Source organism: Lepus europaeus, chromosome 2 (assembly GCF_033115175.1).
Source record: "Lepus europaeus isolate LE1 chromosome 2, mLepTim1.pri, whole genome shotgun sequence".
Lineage (NCBI taxonomy): Eukaryota > Metazoa > Chordata > Mammalia > Lagomorpha > Leporidae > Lepus > Lepus europaeus.
The window spans coordinates 147,961,967-147,980,500 of record NC_084828.1 but is presented as its reverse complement, the minus strand read 5'-3'; the positions used below and the strand labels follow the sequence as shown (position 1 = coordinate 147,980,500).

Here is an 18,534-nt window from a genome sequence, read left to right as displayed (position 1 = left end):
AGCATTTCTCAATTCATTTTACGAGCTGGCATAACCTTGAACCCAAACTTACAGAGAAATTCAAATGAAGAAAAATTGCTAAATTATTTCTCTCATGAAAATACAAGCATATTTCAAAAGGTTCATGAAAAAGATAATTAACAAATTAACAGTTACATTTACTTTGATGTAAAAAAATGCATGCAAGTAGATGCAAAATAAAGTCCCAAACAAAATATTATCAATTGAAGTTCAGCGATATATAAAAAGCATTATATCTAAGGATTTATGTCAGAAATGTAATAGTAGCTTAACATTTAAAAAATCAATTAGAGGGCCAGCACCATGGCTCACTTGGTTAATCTTCTGCCTGCAGTGCCTGCATCCATATGGGTGCCGGGTTCTAGTCCGGGTTGCTCCTCTTCCAGTCCAGCTCTCTGCTATGGCCCAGGAGGACAGTGGAGGATGGTCCAAGTGCTTGGGCCCTGCACCCGCATGGGAGACCAGGAGGAAGCACCTGGCTCCTGGCTTCGGATCGGCGCAGCACCAGCCATAGCGGCCATTTGGGGAATAAACCAACGGAAGGAAGACCTTTCTCTCTGTCTCTCTCTCTCTCACTGTCTAACTCTGCCTATCAAAAAAAAAAAAAAAGTATAGGCAACCAAGGGAAGAACTTCCTTAATATGATTAGTTGTATCTAAAAACAAAAGGCCAGCAAATATTTTGGGCAATAACTTACAGAAAACTTCCCTTTCTGTACCATTTATACCCAGTACTGTACTAATTGGCCCTCTCCAACAAAGCTGAACAACGGCTACTTTATGACCCAGCAATTATTCTCCTGGGGAAATAGTCTGCAGAAACAGACATCACTGTGCTCGAGAACGCAGCCTGAGGACCCCTCTTCCTTCTGCTTTGTTGCTTAAATGTGGCTGAAAGGGTTTCTGACACTGACTCCTTGGGTGTGAATCTTACCCTCCTCCCAGTGTGGGGCCAGATAAAACCAACAGCCAGGACCAGGCTCAAAGTTCACTCTGGCAACATGGAACAAATAGAGCCTAGTCACAAAATGAATGGCCAACGGAGCTTTCAAGAAAAAGACGACAAAGGGGAACTATGGGAGTAAGATGGAGTCCCTGTTGTCAGCCCTCAGCTAAAACATAAGGTTGAGGGGGTCCTGACACGTGATCACCACATGGTAACTGTCACAACAGAGAGCTGCACCCTCCCCCGAGGGCCACCATTTCAAAGACACACTCACTAGGTACGCTTGGAATGCGCGCACTTGATGGAGTTGTCAAACTTGAGATAGTTCTTTGACGGCTTGGTAATCAGGAAGCAAGGATTAGGACTGAGTATTGACTCAAAATCTAAAGAAATGAGTGCCCAAAGGCTTACATTTCAAAAAGCTGGACATTGTCACCAAGGCCGGCTGTCTCTGAGGGTACCAGCCATACACAATGTACTGCAAGAAGCTGAGAACTTTCTGTTCCGGCAGCCTATCTCACGGTGCTGCCACTTCAGGAACAACAGAGGGATTACCAGCTCACTTGGGACTGTTTAGGAGACCCTTAACCCTGTTATCTGATCATCCAAACGTCACTCTAAAGGTTACATTGCTTTTAAAATGCATCCACTTTGCTTTCAGACCCTTCTGAGGAACCTATGCATGAGTGCTTCAAACAATTTTTTCCAGCAGACTGTACCCAATTGATGTCCCCTTCTCTATATGCCTATTGGGTTATGCAGACTGAAACTTTGCAAACATTAAGTTAGCGCCTCAACAAGTGACTTTGACTTGCTCTCCCTTCAAGAAGGAGAGCCAGAAAGATGTCCTTCACCATGTCAAAGTTTTCCATTCCAAAAATCCCCACTCCACTCCCAATCATCCGCAGGTAGTAGAAGGAAGTGGATGTGCCTATTCCGTAGCTATGGCATGGAAAACTTATAGTTGGGAATTTGTAACTGATGAACGCATTCTCCTCCCTTTCCGTGTTTTGGCTGACAAGGACCGACTGCTGGTGGTGTAGACGGCCTGTGAGTAGTGCATGGGGATCTCAGAGCCTACTGAAAGATGACTTGGAAAGGCAGACCTCACACCCAGCTGCGGAGAGTGCGCGCGGCCTCCACCTGCAGACTGCTAAGCGCCACTATCAAGATGCTTCCACCAGGACCATCCTCATAACAGACCTGAAAATCTGCTTGGTTGTCAATGGACGCGCCCATTGTTTCTGCTGCCTCCACCTGCAGCCACCCTTTCCCTTTGAAACCCTTTTTGCTGACTCACTGGGCAGAAAGAGCACATTTTGGATCCAGAGATCACGCTTTCCCCAAGACTGCTGCCGCTTTTTTTGTTTTGTTTTGTTTTTCTTTTGACAGGCAGAGTGGATAGTGAGAGAGAGAGACAGAGAGACAGGTCTTCCTTTTTGCCATTGGTTCACCCTCCAATGGCCGCTGCGGCCGGCGCATCTCACTGATCCAAAGCCAGGAGCCAGGTGCTTCTCCTGATCTCCAATGCGGGTACAGGGCCCAAGCATTTGGGCCATCCTCCATTGCCTTCCCGGGCCATAGCAGAGAGCTGGCCTGGAAGAGGGGCAACCGGGATAGAATCCGGCGCCCCAACTGGGACTAGAACCCGGTGTGCCGGCGCCGCAAGGCGGAGGATTAGCCTGTTAAGCCATGGCACCAGCCAAGACTGCTGCTTCTTGAAATCAGCTCTTCCCTCTGACACAGCTCTGTTCTGTGTCTAGCAGCAGGCAGCAAGGGCCTGATCATTTTGACCAGTAACACGAGCAGCTCTACCCATCGGGAGGAAAGAAGACTGGTGTGCGGCATACACCACATGGACTGTGTGACACCAAGAAGGACGGAAGGGTGGGCACACGGCAATGCATGCGAATTTCATGCGAAAGAAGCCACGGCATGAAACTACACACTGAATCCCACTGAGGAGGGCAGGAGCATATGAACGTTCAATCCAGGTTCTTGCCTCAGCAGACTAGTAAGATGGGCAAATAGGAACAGGATTTATTTAACAGTTGGAATAAACACACGGTCACTCACACGCCAATGTGGGCCTCCCACACCCATCATGAGCCGGCCAGAGGTTTGCTGTAAAAGAGAATGAGAACCAGGATCATGTTGTTCAATCCCCATGTGTTTGCATATGCTCTAGGGATTCCCGAGTTGCTAATTTCCAACTTCATTCCTTTATGGTCTGAGAAGCTGCATGGTATGATTCTAATTCTTTTGAATTTGCTGAGACTTGCTTTATGGCCTAGTATGTGGTCAATCCTAGAGAAGGTTCCATGTACTGCTGAGAAGAATGTAAAGTCCTTAGATGTAGGATGAAATGTTCTGTAGATATCTGTTAGATCCATTTGGGCTATAGTGTCGTTTAAATCTACTGTCTCCTTGTTGATCTTCTGTCCTGTTGATCTGTCTATCTCTGAGAGTGGAGTACTGAAGTCCCCCAGTACTATTGTATTGGGGTCTAAGTCTTCCACAGTATTTTTTCACTTTGTGTTGCTATGTGGGGGCAAACTGTTGAAATCTTTACTTAATATATACTAAACTGATCTTCTGTATATAAAGAGAATTGAAAATGAATCTTGATGTGAATGGAAGGGGAGAGGGAGAGGGAAAGGGGAGGGTTGCGGGTGGGAGGGAAGTTATGGGGGAGGGAAGCCATTGTAATCCATAAGCTGTACTTTGGGGGCGGGCGCCATGGCTCAACAGGCTAATCCTCCGCCTTGCGGCGCCGGCACACCGGGTTCTAGTCCCGGTCGGGACGCAGGATTCTATCCCGGTTGCCCCTCTTCCAGGCCAGCTCTCTGCTATGGCCCGGGAAGGCAGTGGAGGATGGCCCAAGTGCTTGGGCCCTGTACCCGCATTGGAGACCAGGAGAAGCACCTGGCTCCTGGCTTTGGATCAGCGAGATGCGCCGGCCGCAGCGGCCATTGGAGGGTGAACCAATAGCAAAAAGGAAGACCTTTCTCTCTGTCTCTCTCTCTATCCACTCTGTCTGTCAAAAAACTAAATAAATAAATAAATAAAAATAAAAAAAAACCAAAGATGTGTTCATTTACTGATGACAAACTTCACACCTGTAATCCTTAGGAAGATAATAAATGATTAAAAAAAAAGCTATACTTTGGAAATTTATATTCATTAAATAAAAGTTTAAAAAAGAGAGAGAATGAGAACCATACCTTTCTGAGCATTGTCCCTGGCAGACCCAAACCTCTCCCAGCTGTGGGGGCGGGGAGGGGGCGGGGCGAGGTGGGGGGGCGGTGCAGGTCGCTAGCGAGGAGCTTTGGGGAGGAGGAGTTGAGAACCGGTAACTGGGGTTTGAGCGTAGTCTGGGCGCGCGGGTTTCGCACTATGGACAACCCCCCCCCCCCCCCCCATTGATCCAGAGTGAGACTGGCTAGAGAAAGGCCCGGAGGTTGCAAGCCTGGGCCCCGGGAGCAGGGCTCGCCCTGCAGCAGAGGTCCATCCCGCTGAGGTCACCTGCAGCCTGGGGAAGGTGGGGGCGTGGCGATCGCCACGAGGAGGCGGACCCAGGCCATCCCGGGGTAAAGCGGCGCGCTCAGCCGCGGAAGCCGCGTGGGTGACGCGCGCCCGCAGCGGAGATGAGGCTCTCAGCCTGCGCCCTACTGTGCGCGGGGGCCTTGGGTGAGTGCACTCTGGCGGCCAGGCGCGTCAGGCTTCTGAGGTGCCTCGGCAAAGGGATGGGGTCCTGCGGCCGGCCAGGCAGCTCCTCCTGTGGGCCCACAGGGTCCAGGCGGGGCAGCCTGGCGTCTGGCTGAGCCAAGGGTACCGCGGGGACACCTGACATTTGGGCCAGGACAGGGTTTCACAAACCAACCATCCATCGGGGCCTGATGCCCCGGGCTGGGCCATCTTTCTTTAAATGGCTGGTGAGAAAATCGAGGGGACAGTATTTTGTGAGAGAAAATGATAGGAAAGGCAATTTTCAGCGCCCGTGGGTAACATTTTATTGGAACAGGGTCTGCTCGTTGGGCTCGGGATTGTCTGTGCTGGCTGCTCTGAGGCCTCAGGAACAGAGCTGAGGAGTTGCAGCCGCCGGTATGGCCCGCGAAGCTGCACTGTGCACTCGCCAAAGGCTATGCCCCCTGCCCAGAGCCTGAGGGTCTTGTTTGCAGGGTCAGAGCAGAGAAGGGTCTCCCCTACAGGACCTCAGGGTCACTAATGAGCTGAGGTGGGGGAGAGGGGGGAAGAGGGGAGCAACAGACATGCCTGACTTCTAACCAGATGTGTTTTTCTAGCCCTGAACTGGACAGGCACCTCCCACTTCAACCATGCAACAGGGGAGCCCAGGGATGCAGGGGCACAGTCACCCCGGAATAGGTTCCACCTGCCTCCCATAGCCTCCGTGCTCTCCCTTGAGCTCCTTGAGCTGGATTCCTTCATTAGGAATCGCCTTGTCACAGCAAATACGCAGCTGTTGTGCAAATGAGCCAATGTGCCTAGTGGCAGACAGAGCTCTGGGCACAGAGCTGACCCTGCTAAGATCTTGCAGTAAGTCCTCGGGGCCCCTCCAGTGCTGAGAAGGTGGGCTTTCCAGGGCTCTTGGTTTGGTGTGTGTGTGTGTGTGTGTGCAGTCAACCAACTCCTGCGTGTGAAAAGCCCTCCCTGACCCAACAGCTGTTGACACTCCCCAGGCTGTCAGGTCTCACTGGGGTTCATGGTGTCTGGGACAGGCTGTCCTCCATGGGGACAGGAGATAACCATGGAAGGGCAGCTCCAAGGGAGGGCAGGGAGGGCAGAGACTGCTGTGGCTGCTCCTCCCTGACCCAGCACTGCCACATGGGGCCATGCAGGGCTCTCCTGGGCCTGGGGAAGTCTGGGAAGGAAGAGCACTGTCTTGGTCCAGCCACAGTCCCAAGGAAACCCCAAGTGCAGCCCTGTGGTCTCTGCCCCAGATTCTTGCTGAATGGGGCTTGTGTTGTTTGCTCTTCCTCTGTCTCCTCTCCTAGCCATGTCAGGGGCTGAGCAAAAGTTCATTTGCCCAATTGGCTAGATATTAACAAACCAGAGACCAGAGCTGCCCTTGTTGGCCACCATTCTCCCACATTGCCTGCTTCATGGCCCTGGACTTGATGTTCCATTCCAGCCAGAACTCTCCTGGTGGCAAATGATGGAATCACAACCAAAGATAGTAACTCCAGATGAAAAGGCCAAGAGGAGATTCCAGTGATGGGTAGGTAGGCCCTGCAAGAGCCAGGAACCAAGGGCGCAGACAACCTGTCCTCCACCTTGGTCTACATCTGAAGCCTCTTACTCCCCTGGGCCTTAGAACTTTCTCTGCTTGCTATGCATGTTGCCACTGGCAGCTTTCTCCCTCCGGGGTCAATGGGTTCCCTTTGCCCCCTCGTGAACCTGTCACGTGGCCAGGGTACAAGGTTATTCATGATTGGTCCAGGCCACTTGGCTCCATCTTCTCTGAGTTTGCTGACACATACTCTTTCATTTTAAAATCATTTCTATTGAAGTATAATTTATATACAGAGGGACTTCAAAAAGTTCATGAAAAATATACATTATTCTTTGGCTGATACTCTTGGGGAGGGGTGTGTCTCTGCCTATACCATCCTGGCAATAGGTGCTCATTGCTTCTTAAGGCAGCACATTCCACCAAGTTTGTACACTTTTATTGCACCAAAATAAACTTACATTTTAATTTCACTTTCCATGAATGTTTTGAGTTACCCTCAAATAAAATGCACCCATTTTAAGTCTGCTGGAATACAGTTCAATGGATTTCTGCAAATAAAACTATCCACTTGATACACAGCAGACTCATAGAATGACAAATGCCCTAAACAGCACTCTGGCCTCAGAATCAGCCCTTAAGGCATTCAGATCTGGCTGTAAAGCCCGTTAGAGTTTCTCAGGCATGGAAAGCCAAGACACTGAGGCAAAAAATGACCTAAATGAAAGATCTCTGTGAGTGAGATCCCAGTGGAAAGAATGGGCCATAAAACAAGGAAGTACCTTTCACTGAAGGGAGAAGAGAACTTCTACTTTGATTATGGCCTTGTTAAATAAGGTCGGAGTTTGTGAACTCAAGAGTCTTCCATAGCCTTGGTAGCTCATAACAAGAGCCTCAGGTGATTACTGACGCCATAAACAAGAGTGTTAATTGTTAAATCAACAACAGGAGTCACTGTGCACTTACTCCCCATGTAGAATCTCTGTCCTTAATGTGTTGTACTATGTGAATTAATGGTAAAACCAGTCTTCAAACAGTACTTTATACTTTGTGTGTCTGTGTGGGTGCAATCTGTTGAAACCTTTACTCAGTATATACTAAGTTGATCTTCTATATATAATAATTAAAAATGAATCTTGATGAAGAATGAGATGGGAGAGGGAGTGGGAGATGGATTGTTTGTGGGTGGGAGGGTGGTTATGGGGGAAAAACCACTATAATCCAAAAGTTGTACTTTCGAAATTTATACTTATTAAATAAAAGTTTTCTAAATAAAAAAATAAAGAACAACAATAACAAAAACATATCCACTTAACTACCACCAACAAAACAAAGAGCACTTTTGATGCTGGCATTGTGGTACAACAGCTTAAGCTGTCACTTACCACACCAGCAGCCCATATCAGAGTGCCAGGTTTGAGTTCCAGCTACTCTTCTTTTGATCCAGCTCCCTGCTGTTGTGTTTGGGAAGATAGTGGATAACAGCTGATACTCTTAAGTACCTGCTACCCATATGGGAGACCTTGATGGAATTCCAAGCTCCTGACCTTGTCCTGGACCAACACCGACTGTTGCCACCATTTGGGAAGTGAACAAGTGGATGGAAGATCTCTCCCTTCCCCTCCCTCTCTGTAACTCTGCCTTTCATTTTTTAAAAGATTTATTTATTTATTTGAAACTCAGAGTTACACAGAGAGAAAAGGAGAGGCAGGGAAAGAGAGAGGTCTTCCATCCACTGGTTCACTCCCCAGTTGGCCACAGTGTCAGAGCTCCACAGATCTGAAGCCAGGAGCCAGGTGCCTCTTCCAAGTCTCTCACATGGGTGCAGGGGCCCAAGCACTTGGACCATCTTCTACTACTTTCCCAGGCCATAGCAGAGAGCTGGATTGGAAGAAGGGCAGCCGGGACTAGAACCAATGCCTATATGGGATGCAGGCACTGCAGGTGGCAGCTTTACCTGCTCCGCCACAGCCCTGGCCCCAACTCTGCATTTCAAATAAATACTCTTTTAAAAGAATACTTCTGCCACCTCCAAATTGCCCACTATCTCTTCCCAGTCATTCCCACTTTCTACTAAGAAAGATGCATTTTGCCTTTTCTAGGATTTCTTAAATGGAATCATTCAGTACATAGTTTTCCATTTTTATTGTTTGGCTATTTTTTTTTCTCAGCATACCTGCTGTCCCCAGAGAATATTTGGGTAAATGTGCAGGATTATTGAGTCACCGTGGGAAATGCATGTTGAACTTGTAAAGAAAATGCCAAGCATTTTTGAGCACGTGTGCCCTTTTCCATCCCTATCACCATGTACGAGAACTTCAGCTGCTCCCTATCACGCCAGCATGAGGTGGTACCAGTCTTTCCACTGGCAGCCACTCCCACAGGCTCATCATGGAGTCTTTCTGAGGCTATCATTTGCATCTCTATGGTGGCTAATGATGGGAACAGCCTTATGAAGCTTATGTGCAAATCTTTTAAATGTAAGCATGATGGCAACTGGAGATACAGATGTTCACAGAGGGCATTGCCTTGGCATCCGTGCAAGGGCGTACCCCACACAGCTCTGTCCCCCCTGGCTCTTCCTTCCCTGTGTGGAGGAAGTTAAGGGCTCTTTCAGACTGGCATGAGGAGCTCAATTTGTCTCTTCCCATCTTTGGCCTGTGGCTATCTAAAACAACATGGTGTCTCCTGTCCCACATCTTTTGATATTTTCTGTTTCAGACAACTAAAAAGTAGTACAGGTTTTAGACTCAGACAGATCCAGGTAGTTGAAATGTTAGTTTCATATCAAGTTATTTAATGTCCCTAATGGGTTTTTTAAAGTCTCATCTCTAAAACAGGGACAAGTCTTCAATAGGTCAGCTATGAAAATTACAGGGCAGTAAGTGCTTGGCACATTGGCTGACAGGGGCTTGTTCAAAACCCAGGTAGGGGGAAGTGTTGGGGCCTCTGTGTCCCATATCAGAGGGTCTGCGACAAAGTCTTGGCTCTGCTCCTGTTTCTGCTTCCTGCTAATGCAGATCCAGGGAGGAGCAGTGATGGCTCAATTAGTTGGGTCGCAGCCACCCATCGCCGTGATCTGAATGGAGTTTTCAGCTCCTGACTTCAGCCTGATTCATTCCCAGGTCTGTAGTCATTTGGGGATGGAAGATTCTCTTTCTGTCTCTCTCTATATCTCCCTCTCTCTCCCCTCTACTTTTCAAATGAAGTAAATAAATGTAACTTTAAAAGTGATAGCTGTTATTACTGTAATTTTGTCTTCTCTATCTCACTTAAAATTGTATCCAAATACTAAAGACTTAGAAATAACATTTGTAGTGCTATCTACACTAATTGCTACAGCTTGGAATGCCAGTGAAATAAGCAGGCAGCAATGTGAATGGCCGAGCAATTAGTGCCATGTAAGGTTATAGCAGCCAATGTTAAGAGAAAAGACTACGTCATTAGCCCCCAAATTTCACACCTCATTTTGTGTTTTTGAGGTGACATTCACGTAACATACATTAACCATTTTAAAGTATCCAATTGATGAGGCAGGTGTTGTGGCACAGTGATGAGCTAAGCAGCTGCTTGCAACACCAGCATCACGTGTCAGAGGGCTGATTTGGGTCCTAGCGACTCCACTTCCAATCCAGCTCCCTGCTAATCCACCTGGAAAAGCAGCAGAAGATGGCCCACGTCCTGGGGCCCCTGCCACCATGTGGGAGACCTGGAGCTCCTGGGCTCTAGGCTCCTGACTTTGGCCTGGCCCAGTGCTGGCTATTGTGGCTATTTGGAAAGTGAACCAGCAGATGGAAACTCCCTCTCTCCCCCCCCCCCCTCCCTCACTCCCTCTCTCTGCCTTTCAAATAAGCAAACTAACATTTATTTTAAAAATTAGGGGCCATTATTCCAAAGAAAAGCCCTGCACCCCTAAGAAGCCAGCCCACTTTCCCTTCTCACCCCCATGGCAGCCACCAATTTACTTTCTGTCGCTATAGGTTGACCTAGTCTAAATAGTCCGTACAAATGGAATCCTATAATACTTGACCTTTTGTGTCTGGTTTCTTTCACTTAACATAATATTCTTGAGACCCATTCACATTGCAGTAGGTAGCACTACTTCATTCTGTTGTACAGGTAGAATACATTTTGTTTACCCATTCATCCACTGATGCACACTTTTGGTGGAGTTTCCAACTGTTAGCTGTTATAAATAGTGCTGCTAGGAACAGCTATGTAATATGTTTGTTAGAATTCTTGTTTTCATTTCTTCTGGATATATACCTAGTAGTGGAATTGCTGTGCTATATGCTAATTCTATGTTTGACTTTTTGGACAATAATGTTGGCGTATTTATCCAAGGAGATAGAAAGAATCAGAGAAATGGACCCTGAGAATTCACGAAAGCCAGGCAACCAGGCCCATTGGTATGTGCCTGCCTCAGCCAACCCTTGATCAGGTCTGTGACCTCCTCTGCCAGCAGAGAAAGGTGAGTGCTGTGGGTGTCCTACAGCTCTGGGCTCTCTCCCCAGGGCTCTGTCTGGCTGACAATGAGAGAACCGTGAGATGGTGCACCGTGTCAGATCATGAGGCCGCCAAGTGCTCTGCTTTCCGTGACAATATACAGAAAGTCTCTCCGGCAGATGGTCCCTTTGTCAGCTGCGTGAGACGAACCTCTTACCTGGAGTGCTTCCTGGCCATTAGGGTAAGTCATGTGGTTTAGAGAAGAAAGAAGGAAGTCAGAGATCTAAAATGCGGGGCTGTGTAGAGAACAAGGCCGCTGCTCAGCTGTCACTAGCAGGAAAAGTCACAATCTCCTGAGCAGCCGATACGGCAGGAGTCCGTCTCAGCAAGCACTCGCTGATGAAGCGAAGCCAGCAGTGTGCCGGAAAGCATCTAGAGTCTCCGAGAGACACAAGAGGCTCTGCTGCTGCTGCTGCTGTGATTACTCAACACCGTTTACTGAATTTCCTAGAAATGCAAGAAGACATAAAAGGCATACCGAATAGAAAGAAACCAACAAAAGCATCTGTATTTTCAGCTGAATGTATGTCTAGGAAGTACTGTGAACCAGGGGAAATGTCTCTAGTTATTAATGAATTATAAATGTCATTAGTTATTAATGAATAAATTAGTTTGGTAAAACATATCACAGTTAATATTATTTTCATATACCAACACTCATTAATTGGCAGAAATTAGCCCCAAGTTGTGATTTCATTTACATTTAAGATAATAGATGGAAAAATATTTCTGAAAACATAGCACATGCAGGGCCAACAAAGCTGCTGTACATGTGAAGTATGTGACAGGGGAACAATCTTAATAAATGAAAGCACACACTGTGTCCCCACATGGCAAGACTACACACCACATACTTGCAGAGCCTCCCAAGGTCAATGAATGCATGTAGTATAATTTTCATCAAAATGTAGTCTTTTTGTGAAATACACTTTTATTTTTAATTGACACATAATAATTGTTCACATTTCTGGGATATGGTGTGACATTGCTATATGTCTGCATGTAGACAGTGTGTAGTGATCAGATTAGGGCAACTGGAATGTCCCTCTCCTTAAACGTGTATCCTTCTGTGTTGGGAGCATTCAAAGTTCTCTCTACCAGCTATTTTGAAATGCATCATTAGTTGTGGTCAGCCATAGTTATCCTGCTGTGGAAGTTGATCCGCCTGTCCACCTGCACCCCTGCACTTGTAAGCATCCACTGTCCACCTCTCTCCCTCAACCTCCAGGCTCTGGAAACCACTATTCTATGACCTACTCTGTGAGGTCAATCTTTTACCTTCCACATCTAAGTGAGAATATGTGGCAAAATACAGTCCTTTAAAAGGAAATTAATAAAGTGAAGTCCTTAAGAAAAGCACACTTATGAGATCATAAAAGCATAATCAGAAAAAGCAAAGTAACAGGAGGTGGATGAATCCCACCTTAAACTATGCCGTATTCAAATAACAGTGTTTCAAAGAACAGGCTGCTGGGGCAGACAAACAAGATGGGGAAGAGACCATGGCCAACATAGTCTCAGCTTTCTGTGCGCTCACGCGTCTGTCTAATTATCTACATGATGTGATACTGGTGCAAATTATGACCAATGTTCAACATCAGGCTTCAGGGTCTGACGCTTAATAAATTTAGGTGAGGTATATGTAGATTGAGATACATGTATAAGAAGGCAAGCTTTCCAAATAAATGGCTAAGGAAAGATTCTTTGGATGGAGACCTGGTAACCATATAGGGGGAAAAAATCAAGATAATTCTTTTATAAACTTTCTGCTTGGCTCCAGGATGTAACTAGATAAATCACAAAAGTACAAAAATTTAGAAATGTAAAAGATTCTAAGCCATGACAAAAAGTATTTTTAAAAAGTTCTAACCATACAAAAAACATTATAACAAAACATATTGTAAAAACCACTTAATGATGTCATTTCAATGAATAAACTGTAAATAAATTATTACAGAAAAGAAACCACAACTAATAATGAACAATGAACAAAAAAATTCATCCTTTTTAATAGTCAAAGAAATGCAAATAAAACTATTCTTAAAGTAGTAGTTTATATCTAGTAATATAACATTTCTTAAATAAAAACATTTCTTATGGGTAGGTTGCAGTGAAATTGTGTATATATATTGCTATTGGCATTATATACCATAAATTTCTATATCATTTCTGGAAAGCAATTTGGAAATATTCAGTAATGGGCATAAAGATTCACTCAAATTTTTATTTATATATTAGAATCTACATATATGTATGTATATTTAAAAATATAGAAAGTGTGTATACATATATATGAGGCTACATATGCAAAGAGAGAGGCATTGATTTGTTGAGATTTCGCCTTATGCTGGCTAAGCAGTCTCTGTTGCTGTTTTCCTGCATTTTCTCACAATGGGACTTGAAGAGAAGGCATCGGGTAAAGATGATGCATGGAAACCGGGGCGAAAGCATGAACAGCTTGGACCAACAGTCATAAAGCTGAGCCCATAGAGATGAACTGAGAGTTATATCAGTTGTTTTTTAAGATTCATTTATTTATTTATTTATTTATTTGATTGGCAGAGTTACAGAGAAAGAGGGAGGGAGAGAAGGAGGGGGGCAGGGCGAGAGACAGGGCGGGAGGCAGTGGGAGAGAGAGAGAGAGAGAGAAATCTTCCATCTATTGATTCACTCTCCCAAGTGGCTACAACAGCCAGAGCTGGGCTGATCCAAAGCCAGGAGCCAGGAGCTTCTTCTGGGTCTCCACATGTGTGCAGGGGCTCAAGCACTTGGGCTATCCTCTGCTGCTTTCCCAAGTGAATTAGCAAGGAGCTGGATCAGAAGTAGAGCAGCCAGGTCTCGAACCAGAGCCCCTATGGGATGCCAGCATCACAGGCAGTGGTCTTACCCATTATGTCACAACCCCAGCCTCTGTGTCAATTGTTGTTGCTTCTGATCTTGATGGCATTCCCAGGGACCAGTGAGTGGCCTTCTTGGTTTTTTAATCTTTATACCAAAGCCCTCCTTTTCTTAAGTTACTTCAAGTTGGTTTCTGACCTGCACCTAATAGAGTACTAACTCTACACACACACACATAGATACAAATATATGTATGCAAAGGCAAAAATTTCATGGGAAAATTGAATGGAAAAAATAAGTATTTTGAGGCAGAAAACTTTTTGAAATCCATGCACAGTTGTTTCATAGTATGCATTTGCCGTGAACTTTTTGAAGACTCCATATATATGTACATGTGTGTATGTTCATGTATATACATATATACATATGTATGAATGAAATTCCTAAATTAGAAAGTGGATGGGAAAAAGAGAGGCAATATATAGAAACACAATACTAAATTCAGAAAAACTCAAGATACTTGAAGTGTCATGAAATGAATTGAAAGAAACTATATCCACTCTGGGTGGGTAGACGGTCCACCCTCAGTGCTGAGAGGAGGCTGTGAAGATCCTAGTCCTTGCAGAAGGCAAGGAACCTTTGACTGACAGCTTCCCAAAGAGGGACTCAGATGTGAGAGCACAAGGCATGGCTTCCTGTAGCTGGAAACACTCTGCAGTTTATTCACTCGCTCAACATTTGCCGGGGCTGGGTGCTTCCCTGGGTGCTGTGGTTCAGCAGGAAGTTAACACATAAACTAAATATGTCCTCACCTTCCTGGAGTTTACATTCCATGAGGAGGGCGAACAGTAACAATGTTCAGATGGAAGATACGGGCTAAGGAGAAAGACAAGGTACCACCAGCACCCAGGAGATTTTAAGAGGCTGACCAGGGAGAGGCTCGCTAAGCAGGTGTCATTTGAGTGCAGGGGCAATGGAGGTGAAGGAGGTAGAAGCCAGGCAGTCTCTCTCTCCTCTCTCTCTCTCTCTCTCTCTCTCTCTCTCTCTCTCTCTCCCTCTCACAGAAGGACTGGGGGGTCATCTTCAGCATGGAAAGTCTTCATTCATGGTCTCTTCTCTTCCAGGCAAATGAAGCTGATGCAGTGTCGGTTGATGGAGATTCGATAGTCGGTGCAGGCCAGGAGCCCTACTTGCTGAGGCCCATTGTGATAGAATACTATATGTCAAAAGATGGCAGTGAGTTCTCCCTGGGGACCCAGGTCTCTGGTGCGGCACTACAGCCATGGGGGAGTCAGGGACTCTGTCACTGTTCCACCTGCAGGGAGCAAAGTTGCTAAGCTCTTTGGATTGAAGGAAGCTGTCACTAATGCTGGGAGATTGGCTCTTGCCAGGCAACTGCACTTTGGGCATCCCGGTGGGAATGCAGTTGCTGTTGCCAGCCGTGAAGTCTCCACCGCCCAAGGGGAGGAGTGCCACCACCCTCATTGAGGTTGCACCAGTGGGCAGCCCATCTCTGCAGACATGCAAGGATCTGACCACGTCTTCCCTGCACGCGCTACACAACAGGGGCTGGTGTCTGTTTTAAGGAGAGCTTGCCAGGGAGTCTAAGCCCTCACACAGCAGGCAACGTTACCCCCTCCCCATGTTTGCTCATTAGTCCCTTGAGTGTATGTAAGCACAGCACGCCTCAATCGAACTGCAACTTGCAAGGTTATGCCTAGCCATCCCTGGGCCTGCCATGTGTCCTTCCTCTTACTCCTTCACCTTTGTGACAGGTGGGAGAGAAGCACTGGGGGCTGAGAGCCCATGCTCTCCTGGGAGCACATCCCAGGAGCTGTCATCTCTGGTGCCTCCGCAGCCCCCATCTCCTCCAGCCTAGGGGGACTGGCAGAGGAACAGCTAGCTCTCACTGCCCCGAGAAGGGTCAGCTTCTCTCTCCTGTCAGTGAGGGACCTTCATTCATTTCCTCTTCTGCTTGCTTCCCAGGGGATGGTACAGGTCCTAGGACACCTCCCCTCCTGCCCACCGCCACATTTCCCTTTGCACTCAGTCCAGAAGACAGCTGATGATGACACAGCATCTTCCCTTAGCCCTCCTGTCTCTGTTGCTTCTCAGAACCACAAACCTACCATTACGCGGTGGCCATGGTGAAGAGGGACACCAGCTTCCAGCTGAACCAGCTGCAAGGCAAGAAGTCCTGCCACCCTGGCTTGTGGAACATCCCTGTGGAAGCACTGGCTTCCCATGGCTCCTCTGCAGCAGGTAAGCCATCTGGGGCTTGTGCTATGCTGGGGCCACCCCGCCACTCTCAAGGAGATGTGTTTCATGGCCTTCAGGATGCAGTGAGGGTGTGTGCACCTGCAGCCTGTGGGAGCTGGCTCTGCAAAGATGCATCTGTCTCTCTATGTTCCTGTCAGTCCCACATTCCTAGGGATCCAGCCACACTGCCAGCATCCAGGCACCTGTGCCTCAGGCCAGGCTTCCAACACAGGCGTGGAAGGAATGGCTGGACCCCATGCTCGGATTTGGGGTATACTCTGGATCTCTTGTTCAGTTACGATGAGCCAAGGTGAACCCTTGAGATGATGGCTAAATCTGCCATGCAGAAGTGCATCTTCCTGAGCCCTGCTGGCCTCTGCAGAACTCCTGTCTTGGCTGTGACGGGGACAGGCGGCTGCAGAGATCTGAGGACATGCTGCAGCCTGGACCACAGTGCTGGCCATGCCCTGCCCCTTCCTTGGGGCCATCACTACCTCAGTGTCAGATACTCAGGGACATCTGTCTGGGCAGACATGCAGCAGCTGTTGGCACGCCCCGCCACCTCACTGTGAGCTATGCCAACCCTCTCGGAAGGCAGCCCTAGTGCTGCCACAGTCCCTGGTTCCTGGAGGGGAGGTGGGGTGAACCTACATCCTGAGATGAGAGAGGGCTGTTGGGGGCCAGGAACAGTCCTGCCTGGCCCTAGAGCCTGGGCTGCCGTCTGGGTTCAGGTTAGGGCAGCTGTTCTCATGCCCTGTGGCCAACAAGCTGGAGAAGCATTCTCCTGGGCTTGAGTTCAGGGCCCTCCGGTGACTGTGAGGCCTAACTGCACAGGGAGCCATCCACACACCCCAGCATGGATGTTGTCGGCCACCCCTGCAGTGCTGCACCCCCCTGGCCCAGGCACACGGCTTCCTGCAGGACCAGCCTGGGAAGTGGGTGCAGACTCTGGCCCTGGGCTAGGGCCTTGCTCTTCCACATGCAGCCGGAGGCCCCAGCACTCACGCCCATGTCCACATCTTGTGTTGAGCAGCAGCAGCCAAGGTATTCTCCAGCAGCTGCGTTCCCTGTGCGGACGCGAAGACGCTGCCCCAGCTGTGTGAGCTGTGTGCTGGGAGAGGGAAGGACAAGTGCGCATGCTCCTCCCACGAACCATACTTCGGCTATTCGGGCGCTTTCAAGTGAGTGAGACCCCTCTGTCCCCCTCAACCTGAAGACAAAGGCACAGGGAATACACAAGGCCTGCCCCTGGGCCCCCAGAGTGCCAGTGAGAAGTTCAAGGCCTGCGTGCCTCCCTCCCAAGGGACGCTCATCCATGTGGAGCCCCTCCTTGGGCCAGGGAGGGCTGAGGGGACAGACTCACCTCTGGGGCTCCAGGATCTACAGACACTGGCCTGGGCAGCCAGCAGGGCCAAAGGCTAGGGACCTGCTCTTGCCTCTCTCCACCCCTCTCTCTCTCAACCCTGGTGATTACATGTTCTCTATAGGAGACAAGGCTGCTGCACAAAGCCAGGTAAACCTGGTGTGTCTCCAAACTCTCCGTCCTCCCTGTCAAAGGCTTTAAGCCTTTTTGTAAAACCAAAGAAATTGAACACACTTGGTTGCTTTCCTAGGGCACCATCCCTCCCCGGGTTGCCTAGGATGTCAGTGCCCAGTGCTCCTGTCTGCTTCAGGCCTGGGTGTGGCTGTGGCATTTAGAGGCCCCTCAGGCAAGGTCACGACTCTCAGATGCTCTTGGACAGAGTACTGCCTGGGCAGAGCCCTGGGAGCCAGCGGTCCAGGCAGACCCTCAGAAGGACTTCCTGAGAGAGAGGCGAGGCCCACGCCCCTGGTGAGGGACCTGACTGCCCTCCTGTGTCGCCCAGGTGTCTGGAGGACGGCGCTGGGGACGTGTCCTTCGTCAGGCACATGACGGTGTTCGGTGAGTGCTGGAGGAAGAACCACGCGGGCCCCGGCCGAGCCGGAAGCTGGTTCTTGCTCCAAAGTTCCCTTGCATCTTGGGGCAGGTGGTGTCAAGACCTTTAGTGCTACAAGAGAGTGTTTGCATAAATATATCTATTTGTGCACATGCTCCTGGACTGATGATGGGGTTACAGCTCAAGAAATTCATCATAAATTGAAAATGTCACAAGTCAAAAATGCATGTGCTCCTCTCTGGCTCCCAAATTTCCCAGCTCAGCCGCACAGCTCACAGCAGAGTCTAAGAAGGTTTCCTTGAGACCGTGGGGCTGGGTGGGAGCAGGATTCTCTGTCACCACCCAGCCCTGGGAGAGGGGATGGGACCCCACACTGCTAGCCTGGGAGAAAAGACCCAATTCAAAATGCAAATGCATATCCCTTCAGTACCATCTAAAAGTCAAAAACCGTAAGTTGAGCCGTCTGTACTTTGCTCAGTAGTCAATTTTTACATCTGTAAATCCACCAGATTATCTGAGCATTTAAACAGCATGTATCAACTCATAAGACAAAGCAAGTTATAATAATCAATTATCTCTTAATCATTGAAATATTAATTACAAATTGAATCACATTCTTGAATATTTCATTATAAATATCCCCTAGGTATTTCAAACATGTACATTATTGGAAATATTTCAGGACTTCTTAACCCATCTACAGTTAAATCTGTTGCAAATGCTTTATTGCCATGAGTAAAAATGTGTTTCTTCTTTATTTTTAATATATGAAAAAAACACCCCAAACTTTCCATAGTT

General features: G+C 47.9%; 1 protein-coding gene across 2 annotated transcripts in view; it reads left to right on the top strand.

Annotated features, from left to right (window-relative positions):
- The first annotated feature begins 4,437 nt into the window (after positions 1 to 4,437).
- The window catches only part of LOC133775983 (inhibitor of carbonic anhydrase-like), a 40,698-nt gene continuing 26,601 nt past the window's right edge, over positions 4,438 to 18,534 (top strand). The window contains exons 1-6 of one of the 2 annotated variants that reach the window (XM_062214619.1): positions 4,438 to 4,656; positions 10,732 to 10,904; positions 14,686 to 14,797; positions 15,677 to 15,823; positions 16,854 to 17,001; positions 17,686 to 17,741. In XM_062214619.1, coding sequence (XP_062070603.1) covers positions 4,614 to 4,656; positions 10,732 to 10,904; positions 14,686 to 14,797; positions 15,677 to 15,823; positions 16,854 to 17,001; positions 17,686 to 17,741 — 679 coding nt within the window. In that variant the 5' untranslated portion in view covers positions 4,438 to 4,613. The remainder of the gene's footprint in view (positions 4,657 to 10,731; positions 10,905 to 14,685; positions 14,798 to 15,676; positions 15,824 to 16,853; positions 17,002 to 17,685; positions 17,742 to 18,534) is intronic. The other variant, XM_062214610.1, reaches the window with a different exon arrangement.